The sequence below is a fragment of the Phocoena sinus genome, chromosome 2 (genome assembly GCF_008692025.1).
Source record: "Phocoena sinus isolate mPhoSin1 chromosome 2, mPhoSin1.pri, whole genome shotgun sequence".
NCBI lineage: Eukaryota > Metazoa > Chordata > Mammalia > Artiodactyla > Phocoenidae > Phocoena > Phocoena sinus.
Genome location: NC_045764.1, coordinates 32769242 through 32790480, shown reverse-complemented (window position 1 = coordinate 32790480; position 21239 = coordinate 32769242). Strand labels below are relative to the sequence as shown.

At 47.7% G+C, this 21239-nt stretch overlaps 1 protein-coding gene across 1 annotated transcript in view; it reads right to left on the bottom strand.

The window, feature by feature from the left end:
• Positions 1-6216: 6216 nt before the first annotated feature.
• The window catches only part of MINAR1 (membrane integral NOTCH2 associated receptor 1), a 36777-nt gene continuing 21754 nt past the window's right edge, over positions 6217-21239 (bottom strand). The window contains exons 2-4 of the mRNA XM_032623886.1: positions 16972-19322; positions 11833-12084; positions 6217-6437 (exon numbers count right to left, since the gene is read on the bottom strand). Coding sequence (XP_032479777.1) covers positions 6240-6437; positions 11833-12084; positions 16972-19275 — 2754 coding nt within the window. The 5' untranslated portion in view covers positions 19276-19322 and the 3' untranslated portion in view covers positions 6217-6239. The remainder of the gene's footprint in view (positions 6438-11832; positions 12085-16971; positions 19323-21239) is intronic.

Genomic DNA, 21239 nt, shown 5'->3' with positions numbered 1-21239 from the left:
TAGCTCAGGCTTCTGCCCAAGTAAGCTATCATTCATTTACTTCATGGCGAGGAACGCCTAACATCTCAGGGTTGAAAAAATTATGTCAATGTTGTGCTTACACAAGAACAGATGACAGGACAGATGGAGCAGAATAAAAAGTCCAGAAAACCATATATACTTTCAACAGACTAATGTCAAGGGGGGGAAAGATGAATTTTCTAATAAATAGCACCGATCAATGGATATACAGATGGGAAAGAAACGTATCTTAACCCCGTACCTCATAGCAGGTATAAATATCAATTCCAGGGCTTCCCTGGTGGCGCAGTGGTTGAGAGTCCGCCTGCCGATGCAGGGGACGCGGGTTCGTGCCCTGGTCCGGGAGGATCCCACATGCCGTGGAGCGTCTGGGCCCGTGAGCCGTGGCCGCTGAGCCTGCGCATCCGGAGCCTGTGCTCCGCGACGGGAGAGGCCACAGCAGTGAGAGGCCCACGTACCGCCAAAAAAAAAAAAAAAAATCAATTCCAAAAAGAGTACATTATTTTTTTAAAATATATTTTATTTATTTTTGGCTGTGTTGGGTCTTTGTTGCTGCGCGGGGGCTTTCTCTATCTGTGGCGAGTGGGGGCTACTCTTCGTTGCGGTACGTGGGCGTCTCATTGCGGTGGCTTCTCTTGTTGCGGAGCACGGGCTCTAGGCGTGTGGGCTTCAGTAGTTGTGGCTCGCGGGCTCTAGAGCGCAGGCTCAGTAGTTGTGGCTCACGGGCTTAGTTGCTCCGTGGCATGTGGGATCTTCCCGGACCAGGGCTCGAACCTGTGTCCCCTGCATTGGCAGGCAGATTCTCAACCACTGTGCCAGGGAAGTCCCCCCAAGAAGAGTACATTATTAATAATGCCATTTGCTGCAACATGGATGGACCTAGAGACTGTCATACAGAAGAGAGAAGAGATTGTCTCTCTCCGAAGTCAGACTGAGAAAGAGAAACATCATATGATATCGCTTACATGTGGAATCTAAAAAGAAATGATGCAAATGAACTTACTTACAAAATGGAAACAGACTCACAGACTTAGAGAACGAACTTATGGTTACCAGCAGGGAAAGGTGGGGGGAAGGATAGAGAGTGTGGGATTGACATGTACACACTGCTGTATTTAAAATGGATAACCAGCAAGGACTTACTGTATAGCACAGGGAACTCTGCTCAATACTATGTAACAACCTAAATGGAAAAAAATTTGAAAAAGACTAGATATATGTATAACCAAATCACTTTGCTGTACACCTAAAACTAACATAACATTATTAATCAATTATAAAAAATAATTTTAAAAAAGGAGTACAGATCTAACCATGAAAAATAAAACAATAAAGCTTCTTAAAGAAAGTATACAGCATCTTTATGACATTGGAGTCTGCATAGATTTCTCAAACAGGACTCAAATTGCCAATCATAAGAAGAAAATGATACATTTTTATGTTAAAATAGAGAACTTCCGTTGATCAAAAAGACACCATTAAAAGAGTAGAAAATGCAGCTCACAGAATGGAAAATCGTATTTATAATGTATATCTGACAAATAACTCATTTCCAGAACTTGTAGAGAATGTCTACAAATCAATAAGAAAAAGACAGAAACCTAATAGAAACTGGCAAAAATGTGGACAGGCACTCCACAAAATATGAGATCTAAATGGTCAATAAACATACAAAAAGGTAGCAAGTCTTATTAGTGACCAGAAAAACACAAATTAAATACACAATGAGATACCACTACACACCGAGCAGAATGGCTCAGATGAGAGACAGACAGTATCGATTGTTTCGTAGGATGTAGAGCACGTGGAACTCTCATATATACTGCTGATGGGGCTGTAGGTTGGTAGAACCATGTTCAAAAACTTCTTGGCAGTGTCTACTAAAGCAAAACATAAGCACATCTCATGATCCAGCAGTTTTACTCCTAGGTATACCCATTACAGAAATGCACATACAAGCATATTCACAGCCCTGAACTGGAAGCTACCCAAACGTCCATCAACAGTGGAATGAATCAATAAATCGTGCTATATTCACGATCGGTGCAATGAGAATGAGAAAACTACATCCACACACCACAGCATGCATGTTTTTCACAACATCGTGTTGAGTGATACAAAAGAGGACACACTGCATGAAATACATTCACACGAGGCTTTAAAACAGGCAAAACTAACACGTGCCTTGAAAAGTCAGGACAGTTCTTCTTTGCAAGGTTTTCGCTGGAAGGGGGCCTGAGGGAGCTTTCTGGGGTGCTTGAATGTTCTGGTTTTTTGATCTGGGTGCTGATTACATGGATGTGTTCCATTTGTGAAGAAGCATCAAGCTGGACGCTTATGATCGGTGCGTGAAGCTGACACAATCCATGCGCAGAATAAAATCTCACGGCGTGCTATTTTATCACGTTTCAGTTTATTTTCGATTATATTTGGAGAGGCAGATGCTTCAAACCAACCATTATACATTACCAAATTTTACACAAGCCATTTGAAAAAAGATCTAAAAATGTGCTTAGTTATTGGTATTATATAACAATGATCAAGCACCAAGAGTGTGCTGAGAGCTTTTCAGAACAAACATAGAAAAGACGAGTCCCTGCCTTCACGGATACCCATTCCTTTAGAGTCTTGCGCGTAAAACTTGACCTAATATTTCACACCCCTTTACTCATAAGGCATAAATAAGGAAGTTTGTTGCATTTCTCATTGTTACTTAATAAATATTTAATACCCTTTTCCCCAAGTATACCAACTATTACTAATATTTTTGCCTTTAAATACAAATTTCCAACGTACAATATACAGTATACTCTGATTTGGTATTCACACGGTTGACCACAATATTCTTGCAGGTTGGTTATAATATGAAGCATGTTGAATTTCAACACTCACACATTTTTATACCACTTAACAGAATCGTTTGCTATTGGCAGAGCTTTTTTGTTAAGAAGATGAGGTGCCATTGCTCTTAGATTGATAAACTGTAAACAAAAACAGCACTGCCTTGATTCCAATAAGGGTGTCAGAACTTATGGCACATTCAGAACAGTGAATCTTAGCACATCTATCAAGCTAGCCTTGCAGATACCAACTACATAGCTACATGCCCTAAACTACTAACAACTTATGATCAGCTAGTAATGGGCGATATAAGTATGATTTGCTTGACTTGTACTTTCCGTTTAAAGGAGAGGATACTGGCGTAAAATATCTGAAAACTGTGAGCGGGGAAATTTTTTTGCTTCTCTGCAAGGCTGTGTTCCAAGCAAATTCAGAATGAAAAAGAGGATGCAATGATTCCAACTTTAATCATTGGCTAAAGAGATCTAATTTCAGAACAATCCCTTAACGACATCTGATTGTTCATTTTTTTTAAATGCAAGAGAAATGAAGTGAGTTTTCATAGTGTAGTGATTTTTGGTTTCGGCACAAGAAATCATACTTCACGTGAAAATACCAGAGAGCGTGGTAGAAGCTGGCGCCCACTACAGAAGCCGGGCCAGTCCCTATGTCACCTCCAGGGAGCTCACAGCCTCCAGGGAGCTCACAGCAGCAGGAGATTAGAGGCAGGTTTTAGAGGGATGGGTAGATGCTTCCTTCCCGGCCAGACTCTGGTCTTGACCCTTTCTGCAAACAGGATGGAGGAACTGGAGGGAGTCTGGAGTCCAGGGAAAGAAGGTGTAACAAGCTTGGGATCAATGGAGAGAAAGGACCCAACTGTGAACTTCACCTTATCTAGATTCCAAGACCCCAAGCATCCATCAGGATTCAAGCCGTGGATAATCCCTTTCCAGAGGAAACCACCTTGCCTTTGGGCCACCACTGTGTGGTTTCCCAGGGGTATTATAAGGTCTGGATGTTTCCATTACGTGGCAATGATGCTGAGCTGAACTTTAAAGCTACACTGGACTTAGAGCAAAACTAAATTTCTTTCACAACCTCTCCAGATATGAAAATAGTAGAAGAAAATTCTACAGAGTCCCTTCTCTTCTATGCATGGGGTGGGGCTTATAATCATGCCCTCCCTACGGAGCTAGGCACATGGCCCCAACAGGGCCCATTAGGAATAGATTCACCCAAGGGCAGTGGCAACAGTGGTTTGGTCCATCCACCATGATCCTACCTGGCAAATGAAGGAGTCCGAAAGGGATTCGACAATTTTTTTCTTATCCTGGGTAACTGCATCTCCACTTCTCTGCCAATCATAGAGCAAGAGATTGGGAACAACCCATCTCTGCTGCTCTTGTGGCTTAACCTGTGATAAAGGTGACAGCGGCAGGACTGGGGTGTGTTCTAGAGCCGTACTGGTTGGGAGGAGAGCTGGGATGGCCACACCCAACTCCCGAGGGTATTAATCTAGAATCCCTTTCGGGGTGAAAGAAACAACCTTACTGAATGTGCCCAACCCAAGACAGAGCACCAAAAGACTAAAATTCTGACAGTAGACAGTAATATATATATTTTTTCATCTTCGATGATAAATCCTCAGTTTTCCATACTAAGGCTTAAATTGCAGTCACCTAGCTGAAAATCTGTACATACACGTGAGACTAGAAATAGATGACATGAAGACCTCTAAGAACGAAGGTTCACTACAGATGAAAGCATCCATCCTTTATTTATTAACAACATGAAATGTTCTGACTGCCCTTTACAGGGAACAATAGGATTAGACCCAGCAAGCTAAGCATTATTTGGAAGATTTTAGGATCCGTGCTGAACGCCTATTGCTTTAAAATCTGAGATGCTTCCCAAACCTCTCTTTCAGGAGTGTATTATATCATCCAGAGTGATGATTCTTACCACCAGCATTTATTTATAATCCACCTTGTTCTCAGAAGAATTAAGGTAGCTAGTTTCTATCACTCGTTTTTCTTTAACCTGTAACAAGACAGTAGGATCAAATGCCGAAAAGGATTCTTTCCGTCCAATTATGTCAAAGCACCATTCAGCAGGTGGAAACGGAGATCAAATTCTAATGAAATTACAACGGCTTCCTTACACTGGAGAAACCTTGCTCTCAAGTTATTTAACAGAGATGACAATAAACCAAACAGGTATTTAGATAGACATTATAGATAGATAGATAAACGGTTAAATAGATCATTTTTTTTTTTTTTGCACAGCTGACAAGTATTCAAAACTCTGGAGTAGGTGTTGGGGTAGTTGAGAATACCTCACAGCCTTTATCATATTATTGACAAGCTTTCAAAAAATTTTTAAAGCCATTGGAAATGGTTGGTATTAGTGGTGCACGGAAACCATGGTTTATAGTTAGAATGTGAAAGTTCAGCCGTTGTCTCTACTCTTCAAGGCACAAGGACAAGTTCCAAATTCTTCAACTCATGTGTGAGAAGCAGAGCAACGGGTACCACCAGGAGACAGAAGATTGAGAGGAACCACACACCAAAGCAAGAATGGGAGACCCTTTGGGATGCCGGGACTTTCAGATATCGATCGTACGTCGTTAGCAAGCAACTCTCCCACACCTTGAGGTGGGCACAGGAAGGTCTCCTGGCCTGAATACCTTGGCCTATTGAGCAGAGAGCACACTTCACGCCATGCCTGATCTGACAGTCCAGCACCTTCCTACCCGGGGCACCAGGAAGAAGGTCCAGAACGTTTCCATGAAGATGTGCAGTGAAGACTGTAATGATGACAGAAGGGCAAGAATGAAAAGTCGGTAGCCCTTGATAAAAGTCAGCAGAGAAGTAACCCCCTTTATGGATACATACCCTGTTTCTTTGCCAGCGATGGTCTAAGAACATTAAGGGAAAGAGAACCCATGCTTTTTTTTTTTTTTTATTCTCATCTTGCTATCTCCCTTAGCTTCCCTAAAAAAGGCATGGATTAACCATCTCCTCTATAACATATTCCCCGCCATGAAATTTCATCAAAATGGAAAGAATCCAACCAATCTTCCTCTTTTTTTTTTTTTGCTTGGAATTCAGTTTGTATCTACTGGTAGTCCATTACATTCTTTTGGTAGGAAAAGCTATTGCACTTCTTAAAATTCATCCATGGAATTAAGTCAAAGCTAATAGGTAGGTAGATATCTCTCTAGAATGTATACTTTCTGAAGGCCATCGTCAGTGTTTGCAGAAAAGCCTCCGTGATTTCTGTTTCAACAAACTGTGGCCCCACTGGCGTGTGATTTTAAACTACAGAGGGAGACGTCGGTCGTCATGAGCCGTAGGCAGCGTTGCACGTCCAGCGGCTCATGATTTCATCGTGCAGATGGGCACGACGATGACCAGGATGACTGTACACGTCGCTGCAGCGATCAGAGCAGCGATCTTGCAGACCTTGGCTCGTCTGAACTCGGCTTCTTTCCTTTTCAGTAATGAGTCGTAGCCTGGAGTATAAATATCTTCCATCCAGTATTCTAAGTTGTTTGGGTTTAAAGATTCTTGAGTCTAGAAGTGAAGAGAAGATGTTAGAAATATGGTGAATACGTGCAACAGGTTCAAGACGTTCTGACAATCCTCACCCCTGAAGCATCTCAGAGCTGCCTGCAGCTTGCAGGGGAGATGACCGAGGAGCCCAACGCTGCCCACCAGCCCCTCCTGAGGTGGACCACCAAGGACTCGGGCTCCCGCACATCCCAGATTGTACCTGCCCCTCTCCTACTACAAAGGTCATGATGGGGGACTTCCCTGGTGGCGCAGTGGATAAGACTCTGTGCTCCCAATGCAGGGGGCCGAGGTTCAATCCCTGGTCAGGGAACTAGATCCCATATGCATGCCACAACTAAGAGTTTGTATGCCACAACTAAGGAGCCCATGTGCTGCAACTAAGGAGCCCGCCTGCCACAACTAACACTCAGTGCAACTAACTAACTAACTAAATAAATATTTTTTTGAAAAAACAGGTCACAATGGTCTTGACACAGGAAAACCCAGGGATTTCCTGGGAGCAAGCAAAATAGGGCCGAGAAACAAGACTCTACGCCTCAAGGGCGTATGGCCAGGAACAGGCTGGCCCTGCTGCATGGGAAGCAGGGAAAGTCGCTGAAAAATATTCTCCACTAACGGTCCCTAAGAACAGAGGCGCCTAAAGCAAGGCTATTGTACTACTCTGATTTGATTCCCAGTTCTTCAGTAAAGCCTCCACTGAAAAATCAAAGGCACCTCCCAGATAAGCAGGTCAAACAAAACATAAAATATTTCCATTTCAAACATCTGTCAGGCCACTGCTCACAGGCCAGGTCTACAGACCAGGGGCAGGCCACCCCCATGCCAGGTGCAGGGTCCCCAGTGGGAGAGACCCCCACCCACTGCCATTTGTTTCCCAGCCTCCCTGAGATTAGTGCCTGTCTGCAGGAGAAGTATTATATTTAACCTGTTATCACCCAGGAATCCCATTCCCCGTGGATGACTACAATCTATTTCCATAAAGCAAGGCAGTGTTCTCATCTTACGGCGAGCATTTAATTATGTGACTGTCACATAAAAGCAGCAACACATTGCAATTCCAAGTGAGGTCGTCTAAATCTTTGAAACACAAGCAAAATATCCATTTTGAAGACTTTCTCAGATTGTTTAATGCTCGTAAAGGTGGGCATGTTACAGATCACACACACACACACACACACACACACACACACTATGTACTATGTTATTGGAATATTGATTATTCTAACCCCTATTAGTCATTCTCCACCTGTCCTTTCAGAACCATTCTCTGTTCTTTTCTGTCTTGCTCTGTGCCCCCAGGAGACCAGCCAATATGGACACATCCCAGGTGGATTCAGTCAGTGGGGCACAGTTCCCCCTGCTCCCTCCCTGATGGGCCACAGTTCTATCAGGTACCTGCTCTCACAGCTGTGGGTCTTGGTGGGTTTCAGAAACAGCTCCCTTTCCTTGGCCTTCAGATCCAAGGGCAGCAACAGCCTCTCACTCATGCTGGTCCCTGGGTGCTTCACGGGCTCTAAACCCTGCCTACACCTCCGCCAAGAGCACCCTCCTTCCCACTCCCATCATCCGTGAGTATGCCATCTGCTTCCTGCCGGGATGCTGACGACCCACATGCCGTGGACTCCTCTGGCTGCTTTATTGCTCTCCTGTTTTGTTTTGTTTTCTGGCCATGTGGCGCGCAGGATCTAGTTCCCTGACCAGGGATAGAACCCGGGCCCCCTGCATTGGGAGCACGGAGTCTTACCCACTGGACCGCCAGGGAAGTCCCTGCTCTCCTGTTTCTAATGGCCTTCCAGTACAGGGGCCGGCAGACTCCAGCCCAGGCGCCAGATACAGCCCAGCACCTGCCTTCGTACAGCCTACCAGTTAAGAACGGTTCTCACATTTTTAAATCATTGAAAAAAAATAAAAGGAAAACAATAGTCAGCGGTATGTGAAAATCATATGAAATCAAATCTCCGTGTCCCCAAATAATATTTTGTCGCAACACAGTCACATCCAGTCATTGACAAGTTGCCCACGGCTGCTCGAGACAATTATTGGCAGAGTTGAGCAGCTGTGATGGAGACTGTAAGGCCTGCAAAGTCTTAAAGCAGTTACTCTCTGGCCCTTTAGAGGAGAGTGTGCCAGTATTCTAGAATATTCTGTACAACGTTGCATAATGAAAAGAGAATGGGACTTCGGGGTCCCTGAAATCCTCCCAGGTCCCCTTCCTCACGGAGGCACAATGTTTAAAGACTTTTCCAATTATTCATGTTATCTGGAAGGGCGGGGAGGAGTGGTAGGCAATGCCGGCCATTGAGAGGACCCACACCATGAGAAACAGGACGTGCTCCATGATGGAAGAGTCCTTAAAACGCAGGATTGTCTGTTCAGACTTTGCAAGAAGCTCCTACTCCAGCACTTCTGCTAAGTCCCAGGAGCCACGGTCTCCCTGAGTTGCCCAGGGCACTTCTGCTACTGCCCAGCTCCGGCTGTTAGGACAAGTGTCCTTATGCTTGGGCTGCAGCTCTTTCCCCAACACAGCTCTGTCCTCCACGGGCACTTGGGATCGGTCTGCTTCCCTGGACATGAAAGGTCTTCAGCAATTTAACGGGTACCTAGAGGGGAGCCTGGGAGCCAGGTGGGCATGTTAAGCTGGGGACTGGTCTGCAGGGCTGGGCAGGTTTGGGTGGAAGACTGAAGGGGCAGCTCTCCCTGCTCTGACACTTTGGAGACAGGCTCTGACCAGGGAGGCTGAAACACCACCTCTTCTTCCCAATATTCCCAAGGCGGGCCAAGGAGTAAGCCGTGTGTAAGCGACACATCAGATTTTGTCTTGTTCCCTCCAGCTCGGACAGAAGGAAACTGGCTTCCTTTCATAGGTAGCTATGCTTTACGGGCTGGGATTCATCCTGTGAAGTCTATTATTTTTAATTACTTTTTCCAATAACCGCAAGCTCTCGTGCCACCCGGTGGGACACAGGGGGCATCCTCGGTTGTTAATTACTCCTGCTGAGCGCTGGAAATGGAAACGGGGCCTGTACCTTTGCTGCACCCTCAAGTGGCCATAGATGGCAAATTTACCTCTTGACGCCACGGGGCCCCAAGAAGATGGTCCAGGTGCGGAAGCTGCCCTAAGACAGTACCTGGGTCTCTGCAAAGCGATGAAAACAAGTAAGGTGGCGCCTCTCTGCCTTCATTCAGCTCCCGATACCTGTTCTGTTTTGCTGCAAACACCCTCGAAAGGCTATCGAACTCTTTCCTGTCTTATATTTTTTTGTGAGACTAGATACATGATCCTTTGCATTTTTAAGTGATGTCACCTAAAGCTCTCTAATCTAAAGATCTTTTATTTTTTATAATTTTGCCTTTACTCTTCCTAAAGATTGGCACTTTAAAATTGCATGTATCTGTAGGAGCGAAATCTGCCAGACTCTGCCTCCCAAACTTTAAAAAGATGTTTCTCAGTCTATGACTCATTCAATTAATCTGCTCCTGTCAAGGTCATCCTGTGATACTGGTGAAACATTGACTATTCCACCAGGTGAGCCATTCACACCTCTGGGCCTTTTGTGACTCGCCTGCAGCTCGTGGCATCCTAATACCCACAGGTTGCGGTGTGGTAGCCACAGCAGAGCACTGGGACCCTCCTGCAGGAGAAGCAAATCCTATCTAGACTGCTTGTCAGCAGGATGGTGACAGGAGAGGACGTGGCCTGAAGGGTCAAGTGGCGTGCAGCTGGCATGGGGACAAAACATGCAGGAGGTGACAGGGGCCAGGAGTACCTCTGAGGTGGTCCTGATGTCACCACCCACTTGACTCTCAGGATCTGGCCAGAGATATCCCTTCCCATAATTGCTGTCATTTAGGGCCCAACATAAACAAACGTCACCGCAGTCATTTGTGTGACATGAAGCTCTACTCTACTGTCATCAACAGAAAAACGACATGGTGGAAAGGCAACATAGGAGGAAGTACAGGAGTCTTATTGCCAGATAGTCCATTATGAATTTAGACTTGTCAGACCTGCACAAGTTCTTGTGCTTCTCGGGGCCTCGATTTCCTCATTTATAAACTTGAGATGAACATCATCACTCCCGCCTGCGGGCCACTGTGCCTTGCGCGAGAGACCGTGATCAAAAGTCCCTTACGGGGCTTCCCTGGTGGCGCAGTGGTTGAGGGTCTGCCTGCCGATGCAGGGGACGTGGGTTCGTGCCCCGGTCCGGGAAGATCCCACGTGCCGCAGAGCGGCTGGGCCCGTGAGCCACGGCCGCTGAGCCTGCGCTCCGCAACGGGAGAGGCCACAACAGTGAGAGGCCCGCGTACCCCAAAAAAAAAAAAAAAAAAAAAAAAAAAGTCCCATACAGAGTGGATCAATTTCAGCATCATTTCAACAGCGCCAAAATGCCTTTTCGGTGCCTTCTTAATGGCAGGTACTTTAAATACATTATTTTCATTTCTGACAGTGACTCTGAAAGTTAGATATTATTATGGACATTTAACAGGTGAGGGAACCAAAGCTCAAACAGGTGAACATTCCAGGCCACACAGCAAAGGAACCCTGGCTTAGAACCCACACACTGCGGGAAAACACATTTCTTTACTCGCCACTGCACTGCACCTCCTGCAGCCCTCCTGGCTTTAGGGAGAGGCCATTTCAAGGGAGACCCTGCCATACCACACCCCCCCCCCCACTGGCATCTCTCCAACTGCCCTTTAAATGGTGTGGACCTGCCGGGACCCATACGTGAGTGGTGGCGTTGGGATGATAGCCTCACTGCCCACCAAGCTAGCTGGCAGGTGGGGACAGGGTACTTCCTGTGCTCCCGAGGTGATGCGGACACACAGATAGACGCAGTGGGGATGGAACCAGGTGGAACTGCCCACCACAATGAAAGTGGTCAAAACCCAGCCCTGCCTGTGGTTGAACAGAAAGCATGCCCTCCAGCCACAACTGTATTCACAGAGCTTCCGGGGATGGCGCTTACCTGGGACTGCTCCGTATGGAAACATAATCCATAGCTCGGCTCCCACAAATATGCTTTTATCCCACGTGCTACATGTGGAAGGAGAAATCAGCTTGTGTTTCATTAAACAGTTGGGCTGAGGTCTTGTGAGCAAATACGAGAATCTGCACTTGGTATGGAGTCTTAAACGTATCGTTAGCAAATCGGATGGCCAAAATCGATCAAGCAAGCATTCCCACTGCTACATGTTTACGAAGCAATAAGCGAAATAACAATCTCCTTGTGAAAAATCTCTGCTCTACGATGTTATGCAGGTTCCGAATTCCACGGTGGGGACCCAGGGAGCTGAAGGTGAGGGAGCGGGCCGGTTAGGGCATCCGCTATCCATTCCTGCATCCGCCAGGGTGTGGCTGGGCTCCCCCCACCCGGGGTAGTGAGAGGCTCACCTGCAGGTCCAGGGCTGTCAGCTTGCCCTTCTCGCCCGCGTTGCGAGCATACTCCTCGATGGTCCAGGAAGGCTGGCCCCGCTTCACCTCCAGCTCCGTCAGCCGCATGTCTGTGTACAGAGGGCTGTTCTTCATGTGGGCCTTGAGGGAGGTGGGGTAGGGATGAGGGCTGAACACCTGCTCCACCAGGAAGCCATCTTTGGGCTGCTTGGGCAGTCGGTGCTGCGGGGGGATGTCATACTGCCTGTCTGCCTGCAGAGGGGCACAGGGGAGTCCAGAGAGCGACACAGTTGCTGTCAGAGAGCCCACAGTGCCAGTGGGCAGACACCAGCTTTTCACCACCGGGCTCTGCCCGGGTAGCAACATGCAGTTATTCACGAGCAAATAGAAAGAATATCTGGACTGGGGGACATTTACTAGGAAAAGCTTACGACACTGATAATACTCAAACGACCCAACATTTCTATGCCAGGAAGAGACGATTTTATCTAACCCTCATACCATGACTACTATCATTAACACGCATTGTTCAGCTAAGGAAATGGAGCCCAGAAAGACCCACTAATTTACCCCAGGGTGCACAGCTGCCAACGGGAAGAGCTGGCATTTAAATCTATCATCTGGCTTCAGAGAAGCTTTGCTTAACTACAGCATAGTATCCCCCCCCCCTTTTTTTTTTCTTTTTTTTTGCCGCACCACGCGGCATGCGGGATCTTAGTTCCCCGACCAGGGACCAAACATGCGTCCCCTGCAAAGGAAGCGCAGAGTCTTAATCACTGGACTGCCAGGGAAGTCACTGCCCCCTCTTTCTCTTACCAATTTCTACCTGGTACTGAGGAGTAAAACATATGGGGTCCTTCCCCCTAAGAGCTGGCTGAAACCACTGATGCCACACTGCTTCTCTGGATGGAAGAAGCCAAGCCAGAAAGCACGTGGTGGGAGCCTCTAGTGATTTTCAGAGACCTCTGCGTGGCCTTCAAGACAAGGGAACAGTGTGGACCACAGTTTGGAGGCAGGAAGGTGCCCAACACAGCTGCCATCACTTACGTTCTCAGTCCTTGAGTTCCACCCGATCCTGGGGGCTCCGTTCTCCATGAACCCTGTTATAACTGGAGTCTTCTGGTACTTTCTACTTCTAACTTGAGGCCCTCAGATCTCCACATAGATGTCACGTCCTCCAGAAGTACTCCCTGACCAAGACAGGGTCAGCGCCCATCTACGTGACCCCTTCAGACTGTGTACAGACCCCTTCAGACTGTGTACAGAGCCCGCGTTACTGTGTCCCACTGAACTGTAACTGCCTGTTTGTCTGTCTGTCTCCTCCGCCGGACTGTGAGTTCCCCGAAGGCAGGGGACAATAGTGAGCACCTTTTATTTATTTTTTTTTTTGCTGTACGCGGGCCTCTCACTATTGTGGCCTCTCCCGTTGCGGAGCGCAGGCTCCGGACGCGCAGGCTCAGCGGCCATGGCTCACGGGCCCAGCCGCTCCCCAGCATGTGGGATCTTCCCGGACCGGGGCACGAACCCGCGTCCCCTGCATCGGCAGGCGGACTCTCAACCACTGCGCCACCAGGGAAGCCCAGCGAGCACCTTTTAATCGCCCGCTCAGCAAAATCATACCACCAAGGAGAAGGCGCTCCAATCTTTTTAAAGGGATGGATCCCAACATCATGGAGTCGAGCACATGAAACAGAGAGCCAAAAGAGCTGTGGGTGTGAGCAACAGACAAAGAAAAAGGAAGAATAAGAACATGAGTGAGGGACGGTGTGTATAAGCAAGAGGCGGGGAATGGGCTCAGGTGTCAGGAAAGGGAGAGTTTATGTGTGAGCACCTGATGAGATAACGTGTGTGAGCGGCAGTGTGCGTATCCTACACGTGGACGGGGACCAGAAGCACGCTCCCAGCTCCCAGCAAACTAGACCCATCGGCCCTTGCTCAAATACAGTATAACTCCGAGCCCTTCCAAACCATGAAGACCGCTGATGCCGCTACAGAGAAAGCAGGATAAACTTGGCCAAACCCAAATAAGGAAGTGAGGTGTCCTCTTACTTTCTAGCTCATCAAACCCAAGTATCTTCTAAAAGGTGTCACTGAGTTTACTCATTCAGCTTACCACCACTACCGAACACTCAGAGGGCTCCCACGGCATGCAGGGCCCATGCCGAGCTGGGGGCAGGGCAGGTGCCAATAATAACAACAAGGCATCGTAACTACAATTAACTGAGGGCTGACTGTGTGTGTCTCCTGCTGTGCTCGGGGCTGAACACGCGATATCCCGTTTCAGCTTCTCGAGAACATCGGCAAGGCTATAACATTATAATCCCCGCTGTGGGTGCGGAAACTCAGCTTAGAGAGGTTAAGGAACTGGCCCAATGTCACACAGCCAGGAAGTGGCAGAGCCAGGATTTCAATCTGTTCTCGCTTCTGAGATGGAAAGTTGCCCGCTGCCCACGCTTGCCTCCCTGCTCCTACCACGGAGGCGTTTGCGTTCTAACATGGCAGTCGGTATGTATACCTAAGATACTTTTAAAATAAAGGTTGGTATCTACTCTGTCGGAACAAAGAGGATGAAAGGCAGGAGATCAGAGGCCAGCAATAATCTTGGGAGGCTTTCAGAGGCTTACGAATTAAGAGGCCTTGAGGGGAACTGGGTCTAGATCAGCACCGACGAGGTGGACAGGACACTTTTTTTTTTTTTTTGATGTGGAACATTTTTAAGCTCTTTCTTGAATTTGTTATAATATTGCTTCTGTTTTATGTTTTGATTTTTTGGCCACGAGGCATGTGTGATCTTAGCTCCCCGACCAGGTATCAAACCCACACCCCCTGCGTTGGAAGGTGAAGTCTTAACCATTGGACTGCCAGGGAAGTCCCTGGACAGGAAACTCTTGATGGAGGAATCACGTGAGTAAGGGTTCGACAGTGGGATGGGGCCTGGCCATCCTAGGTACTTGCTGAATGAGAGACTGAGTGAATGAGGGTGGCACTTTTGAGGAAAACCAGGTAGACGTATCAAGGTGGAGAAGGGCCCAGTCCAGGTGAACTGGAGCCCTCCTGTTGGGGAGAAGGACATGATATGCCGAGGGTTTGAGTGGCTGGACTGAGTGGCTTGAAACTTTGCTGAGCAAAGGGGAGTCAAGGAGGAGTTGGGAACAGGAGGCACTGCACACCCCCGAGAGGAGCTTTAGGAAAGGGAGCATAGCAGTGGTGGATGGGATGAGATGGAAGTGGCGACAGAGGTGGGGGGATGATAAGCGAGAGAGACCAGTTACAAATGTGTCCCCAAAGCCCAGGTGGGAGGTGGTAGGAGCTTGGACTTGGGGGAGGGAGGGTGGATTTAAGCGGAAAGACACATCACAAAAGATAAATCCACAGGGTCGAGTAGCCCAACTGGATGTGAGAGAGCCAATGAGGGAAGTCAGAGATGAGAGACATCCCTTCAGTTTGGGGAATGGCTAGAATGGCGACCCCAGAATCGGTACAGGGAGAGGGAAGCCTGGCTTTGAAGGAACAGAAAATCTAGCTGGGACCTGCAGATTTCAGCCCACGGCAGACATCTGGGGGAGGTGGCCTACAGCAGTTTGAGATTTGGGAGCAAAGTTCAGAAGGGCCCCAGGGTTGGTCACCACCATGGCAGGCATCAGCCCAGGGATGGTGAGAGCCACACATCGGGAGGGAGAAATGAGGTCACAGAAGGAGGCCAAATGAAGACCGCTCACCCCAAACACTAGCAACTTTGAGCTGTGCATTTCAAGGGATCTTTCTCAAGCTTATTTCTGGTGGTTTCTGGGGGCTTTGACATTTTATGGGTTGGATGCATGGCTAGTTCAGTTAAACTTGATATATCTATAGAAGTGCCAAACCACTGGAGTGCTCTAAATGGCCATTTTCAATGCTACCCAAGACCCAGGGCTCCAGGAACCTGGCCAGACTCTAGCAGCTAATTGACACGACAGCAGTGCCAGAGGAGAAGACCCACAGCTGGGCATCTCGTCGGAGTGTCGGCACATAATATATTCTGATTTCTGTCCAACACCACGTGTTGTAAGTGGCTACCGAAGAGAACAGTGGCCGGCACAGGTACCAGAGGTTCCTTTGGGATCAGAAAAAAATCACTTCTTATTTTACTCTCTTCCCCTGCTTTGGACCCTGAAAACTTCCTTAGGGCTCCATTTTCTAAGCTTGCCCTTCTTGGCGTTCGAGGGACTCAGCCTCCTTCTCTGTATTCAATGTCTGCAGCCACACCTCTTCACTCCCTCTCTGATGACTGGTCCTCCGAGCCCTCAGGAGGCCCCGTGGCCTGTCCTTTAGAATCAGGGTAGGGAACTGAGATGAGCAACAAATTGAAATGGCATCACTTTGGCCAGAAAGGGTTCAATGTAACCTACTTAGAAGGAGGAACAGCAGCCACAAGTACCGCTGAAACAAATCATCCCTACTGCAGGGGACGAGAAGAAGAAAGAATGTGAGCATGTGTGTATGTGCTCACTCCAGCACTGACAGAAAGATGCTGACTATAAAGGTGCAAAAACGCTCACGTTCCCATAAAACTGTGTAGGAAAAAACCTCAAGAGCAAAGAAAGACATCATATTAAGAGTTGCCATCCTTGGGCAGTGGAACTGTGAATAATTTCCTTAATTTATCTTTTCTTACGAATCATCTATTGATCTTAAAATGAAAAAAAACTCAAACTTTTAAAAAGGAACACGACGCATGCCACAAAGTATGTGAAAGGGCCATAGGAGCTAGCTCGCTTTTAAGTCATTTCCCTCCTTTGCTTTGCCTGCACCCTGCCCTTTCAGAAAGGACAGGAAGAAAGCCCTGGCGATGCTTGTCTGCTCTGCCATGTTCCCCATTCTATGAAAATCAGGTCTCGAACCACCAGTCCAATATCTGAGCCATGCTTTCTCCCATCGGCAACACAGCAGCGTGTGCTCCTCCGGGCTGATGGACAATTTGGAGGGACCAACCACCAGGCTATGCTGTCCTCTCTGCTCTAACATGGAAAGTCTGGAAGGATTACGAGCACAAGAAGGGCAGGCCTCTTTTTCGTGTAATGTAAGCTTCCAGGCTTGGAAACAGACCAGGGCTATATAGTAAGGCTGCTGCCTAGTTACGCGAGCTTACATGCGCATTACCTCTTTAGATTTTCGATGCCAGTCCTTACTTTCCCCAGGGCCTCTGTCTTTCACATCCTCCTCTCCGACACCCACGCGGTTGGTGTAAGTGATGGTGCGCCAGTCCCTGGGCGAATTGGAGATGCTGGCGATTTTGGACTCTGTGGCGCTGTTCTCCTCCGTCAGGGACCTGGAGGATGGCCTGGTGAAGAGGCTTTTTTTTAACGCCTTGACACGAAGGCTTTCGCTGTTGCTTCCGCTGGCGTCTGAGGAGCACCAGTCGGCCGAGTTCTCCAGTTTGGGCCCGTGGGAGCCATTGTGTGCACGGAACATCTGGGGAGAGGCGCTCTCATCGGACGGAGCCTCACTGGTCAAGGAATTCAGATCTATCTGCACACTCACCTTCTCGGGCTGCTGAATCTTCTGATCCAGCTTACTGAGCTTGCCCAGGACCTGGGAGATCTCCTCGCGGACACCCGACAGCGACTCGAGCTTCCGTTCAATTTCACCGATCCTGAGCACCAGTTTGCACACGCTGGTCTTCAACTCCTCTTCCGAGCGGTGGCTGTCTTCAGGCCGGTTGCCCTTTTCTCCTTTGCTGCTGGGGAGCCCGTTGGCGATTTTGGTTAGGTTGTGCTCCGGCGAACTGTCACAGTCCGACTTGTGAAGCTGGGACAAAGATCCTGTGCTGTTGTAGCAGGATGACTGTATCACTCCCGTCGAGCCACTGAGGCTCATGTCATCAAGAAATCGGAAAATGTCACTGATGTCATCACTGACAACTTCCGAGTCGTCATCTGACTGCTTCATGGCGTGCCTGTCACTGTACTTGCCCTGCCCAGAGGCACACAAGTCTTTGCATTTCTTGGGCTCCAGGACGTGCTGCTCGGTCTGGGTGCCCACGCTACTGGTGTCTGAGCTGAGCTGCCTGCTGGTGCAGCTACTGCTCTTGTCTTTAAACTTTTTGACCGGTTCATGCTTCTCCAGGTCAACGGAGGATGAGATCTCTTTAGATTTGAGCCCGTTTGGCTTGGCCGCGTAGCCGACGGGGAGAATTGGCTGTTGCTTCTGCGGCATGAGGTAAGCTGGGCGCCTGTCTGGGGTTGGGAAGTTGGCGGTCTGGCTGCTGGGATTTGGATAGCGGAGCTTCTCCTCGGAGGTATTTCTATTGAAAAAGGACCGTTCAAAGTCAGGAACTTCTTCAGTGTTTAGGCTCCAGCTTTTGGCCGGCCAGGGGCTCTGCTTGCCCGGCCTCCCGGGACAGCGCCTGGCCTCCTGGGTCCCCATCACTGGAGTGGGTCCAAAATACGTGGAGGCTTGAAGGTCATCTAAGCTCTCGTGCTTTGCCCGCCTTTTGTCAGGAACAGGGGAGTATTCGGGATTCAGGTACTGGCTGTTGTAGGGCATCTCAAAGCTGTGATTGGGGAAGGGTGTCTTGTGGGACTCCTTTCGGCCCTGGGGTTTCCTGTGCTCGCCCTCAGCCTTGTTAGCGGGACTGGCCAACTCGGGGGACACAGTCATCAGGTTGTGAAACTCCTCTTTGAAGATGTTCCTTTTCTGGACGCAGGACTGGACCACGAAGGGCTCCTCGTTAGAGATGAAAGTCTCCTTGATGCCCTGGGTGAGGGGCAGGGAGTCCTGATCGGACATGGACTCACTTTCGATGTTCATGGGGAAATACGTTCTCTGCATCTCGCAGGGCTGAGGGCTGGCCACCGAGTAGGGGGCCAGAGCCTGCAGCCTGTCCAGGGAAGCCGCCCGGTTTTTCACATCTTTGCTGACCCCCAGCAGGAAGTTGGGCTCGGAGGCAGGTACAAACTGCGGGCAGTCCTTGCAGTCCATCTTGCGGCACTTGGAAGACTGGCGGGTGGGGTAGCCCCGGCTGAAAGGCTGGTCGCTCAGCTCGCAGCTGAGGGACGCACACTGGGCTGCGGTGCAGAGTTCGGTGTCCGAGCGGCCCAAGTCAAAGGCCGCCTCCTTCTTGCGCATCTTCTGCCGGCCGCTGGGGAGCTTCTCCTTGGCCGTAGCCCCGTTCATCTGGATGAGGTTGAATATCGTCACGATATCTGCCGCCACCATGATTTTCTTCGATTGCTGGTTGTTCACGGTGCATTTCATCTTGTCTTTGAATAACGTGGCTGGAAAATTGGGATCGAGACAAGCCGTGTAGAAGAGGACGCTTCTCAGTTTGGAGAGCTGGGACAGATCAAAACGGGTGCACAGGGATTTGCACAGGTCCTGGTAGGAAACGGTATTTTGCTTGCTGTCCAGTTCCTCCAAGATTTTCACCAAGAAGAGGGAAGTTTCCTGATTGGTCTCCATCATTTAGAATTTCAAAGCCTCGCTGATGACACTGAAACTTCGAGTCAGTTCTACGGGGTGACAATATTGAAAAAGAGAAGCGGGGGAGAAAGGATTTATAAACACCAGTGGAGTTTTAAGTCAAGCTGGTTATGAACCACATAAAGAAATGCAAGGAAAAACTTTTGAAAGTTTAAAAAATGTCATAAGTGCTTTAAAAATATTTATAATATACTCTGCAATTCGCTTCCCAGTAATCTACCTAAAGAAATTATTGACTATGATTTTGCATAAAGATGTTCATTATGTATATGTACAACTGATTCACTTTGCTGTACACCTGAAACTAACCCAACACTGTAAATCAACTATACTCCAACAAAAATTTTAAAAAAATAGTTACAATTATAAAAAAATGATGTTCATTACAATGGCATTTATAATAGTGAAAAAATAAAACATCTTAAATACCCAAATATTAGGGGAATGCATAAATAAAACGGGTTGCCATATACGATGATTTCTTACAAACATTAAAATTATATTAGGGCTTCCCTGGTGGCGCAGTGGTTGAGAGTACGCCTGCCGATGCAGGGGACACGGGTTCGTGCCCCGGTCCGGGAGGATCCCACATGCCGCGGAGCGGCCGGGCCCGTGAGCCATGGCCGCTGAGCCTGCGCGTCCGGAGCCTGTGCTCCGCAACAGGAGAGGCCACAGCAGTGAGAGGCCCGCATACCGAAAAAAAAAATAAATATATATATATATATATTAATGTACATCCTTACAATGGAATACTACTCATCAAGAAAAAGGAACAAATTACCAGTACTTGTAAATGACATGGATGAATCTCAAATGTATTGTGCTTGAGTGAAAGAAGCCAGACTCGAAGGCTACCTATCATATGGTTCCATCTTAGCGATATTCTGAAAAACAGATCCGTAGCTGCCCGGGGCTGGATGTGAGGCCAGGTGCTGGCAAAACGGCACAGAGAAATTTTCCTGGATGATGGAACTATTCCACATCTTGATTGGAGTGGTGGTTGCATGCCTCTATGCTTTTGTCAAAATTCACAGAACTGTGTGCTAAAACGTGTGAATTTTAGCTATGTAAATTGTACCTTAATTATAAAATTACACACTGAAGACGTTTTATGACAAAAGAAAACTGTGGTACAATACCGAGTGAAAAATGTGAAAATAAATATGTTATGTAGTAAGATCTTAATTATATAAAATTATATCTTCTTGGAAATGAAACTGGAAGAAAATAATATACACTCAAATGTTAATGGTGGTTACCTTTGGATTGTAAATACGCATGTTCTTTCTGAATTAGTCATCTTTGTTTCTCAATATTTTATTATGCAAATTTTCAAACATACAGCAAAGTTGAAAGATTTTATTCTTTTAATTAATTTATTTATTATTATTATTATTTTTTTTGGTTGAGTTGGGTCTTTCCTGCTGCGCGTGGGCTTTCTCTAGTTGCGGCGAGCGGGGGGCTACTCTTCGTTGTGGTGCGCGGGTTTCTCATTGTGGTGGCTTCTCTTGTTGCGGAGCACGGGCTCTAGGCGCACGGGCTTCAGTAGTTGTGGCTCGCGGGCTCTAGAGCGCAGGCTCAGTAGTCGTGGCGCACGGGCTTAGTTGCTCTGCGGCATGTGGGATCTTCCCGGACCAGGGCTCGAACCCTGCATTGTGTCCCCTGCATTGGCAGGTGGACTCTTAACCACTGTGCCACCAGGGAAGCCCTGAAAGAATTTTATAGTGAACACTCATATAACCACCATCTGTATTCCACCATTGACATTTTACTGTATTTACTTTATCACATATCTATCCATCTACCCTTCATGAAGCCATCTCGTTTTTGTTTAAAGCACTTCAAACTAAATTACAGACATCGGTACACCTCCCCCTAAAGATTTCACCATGCATACAATTAACCCAAGTTCAATAATTGTTTACAGTTTCTCTTTTAATATAAGA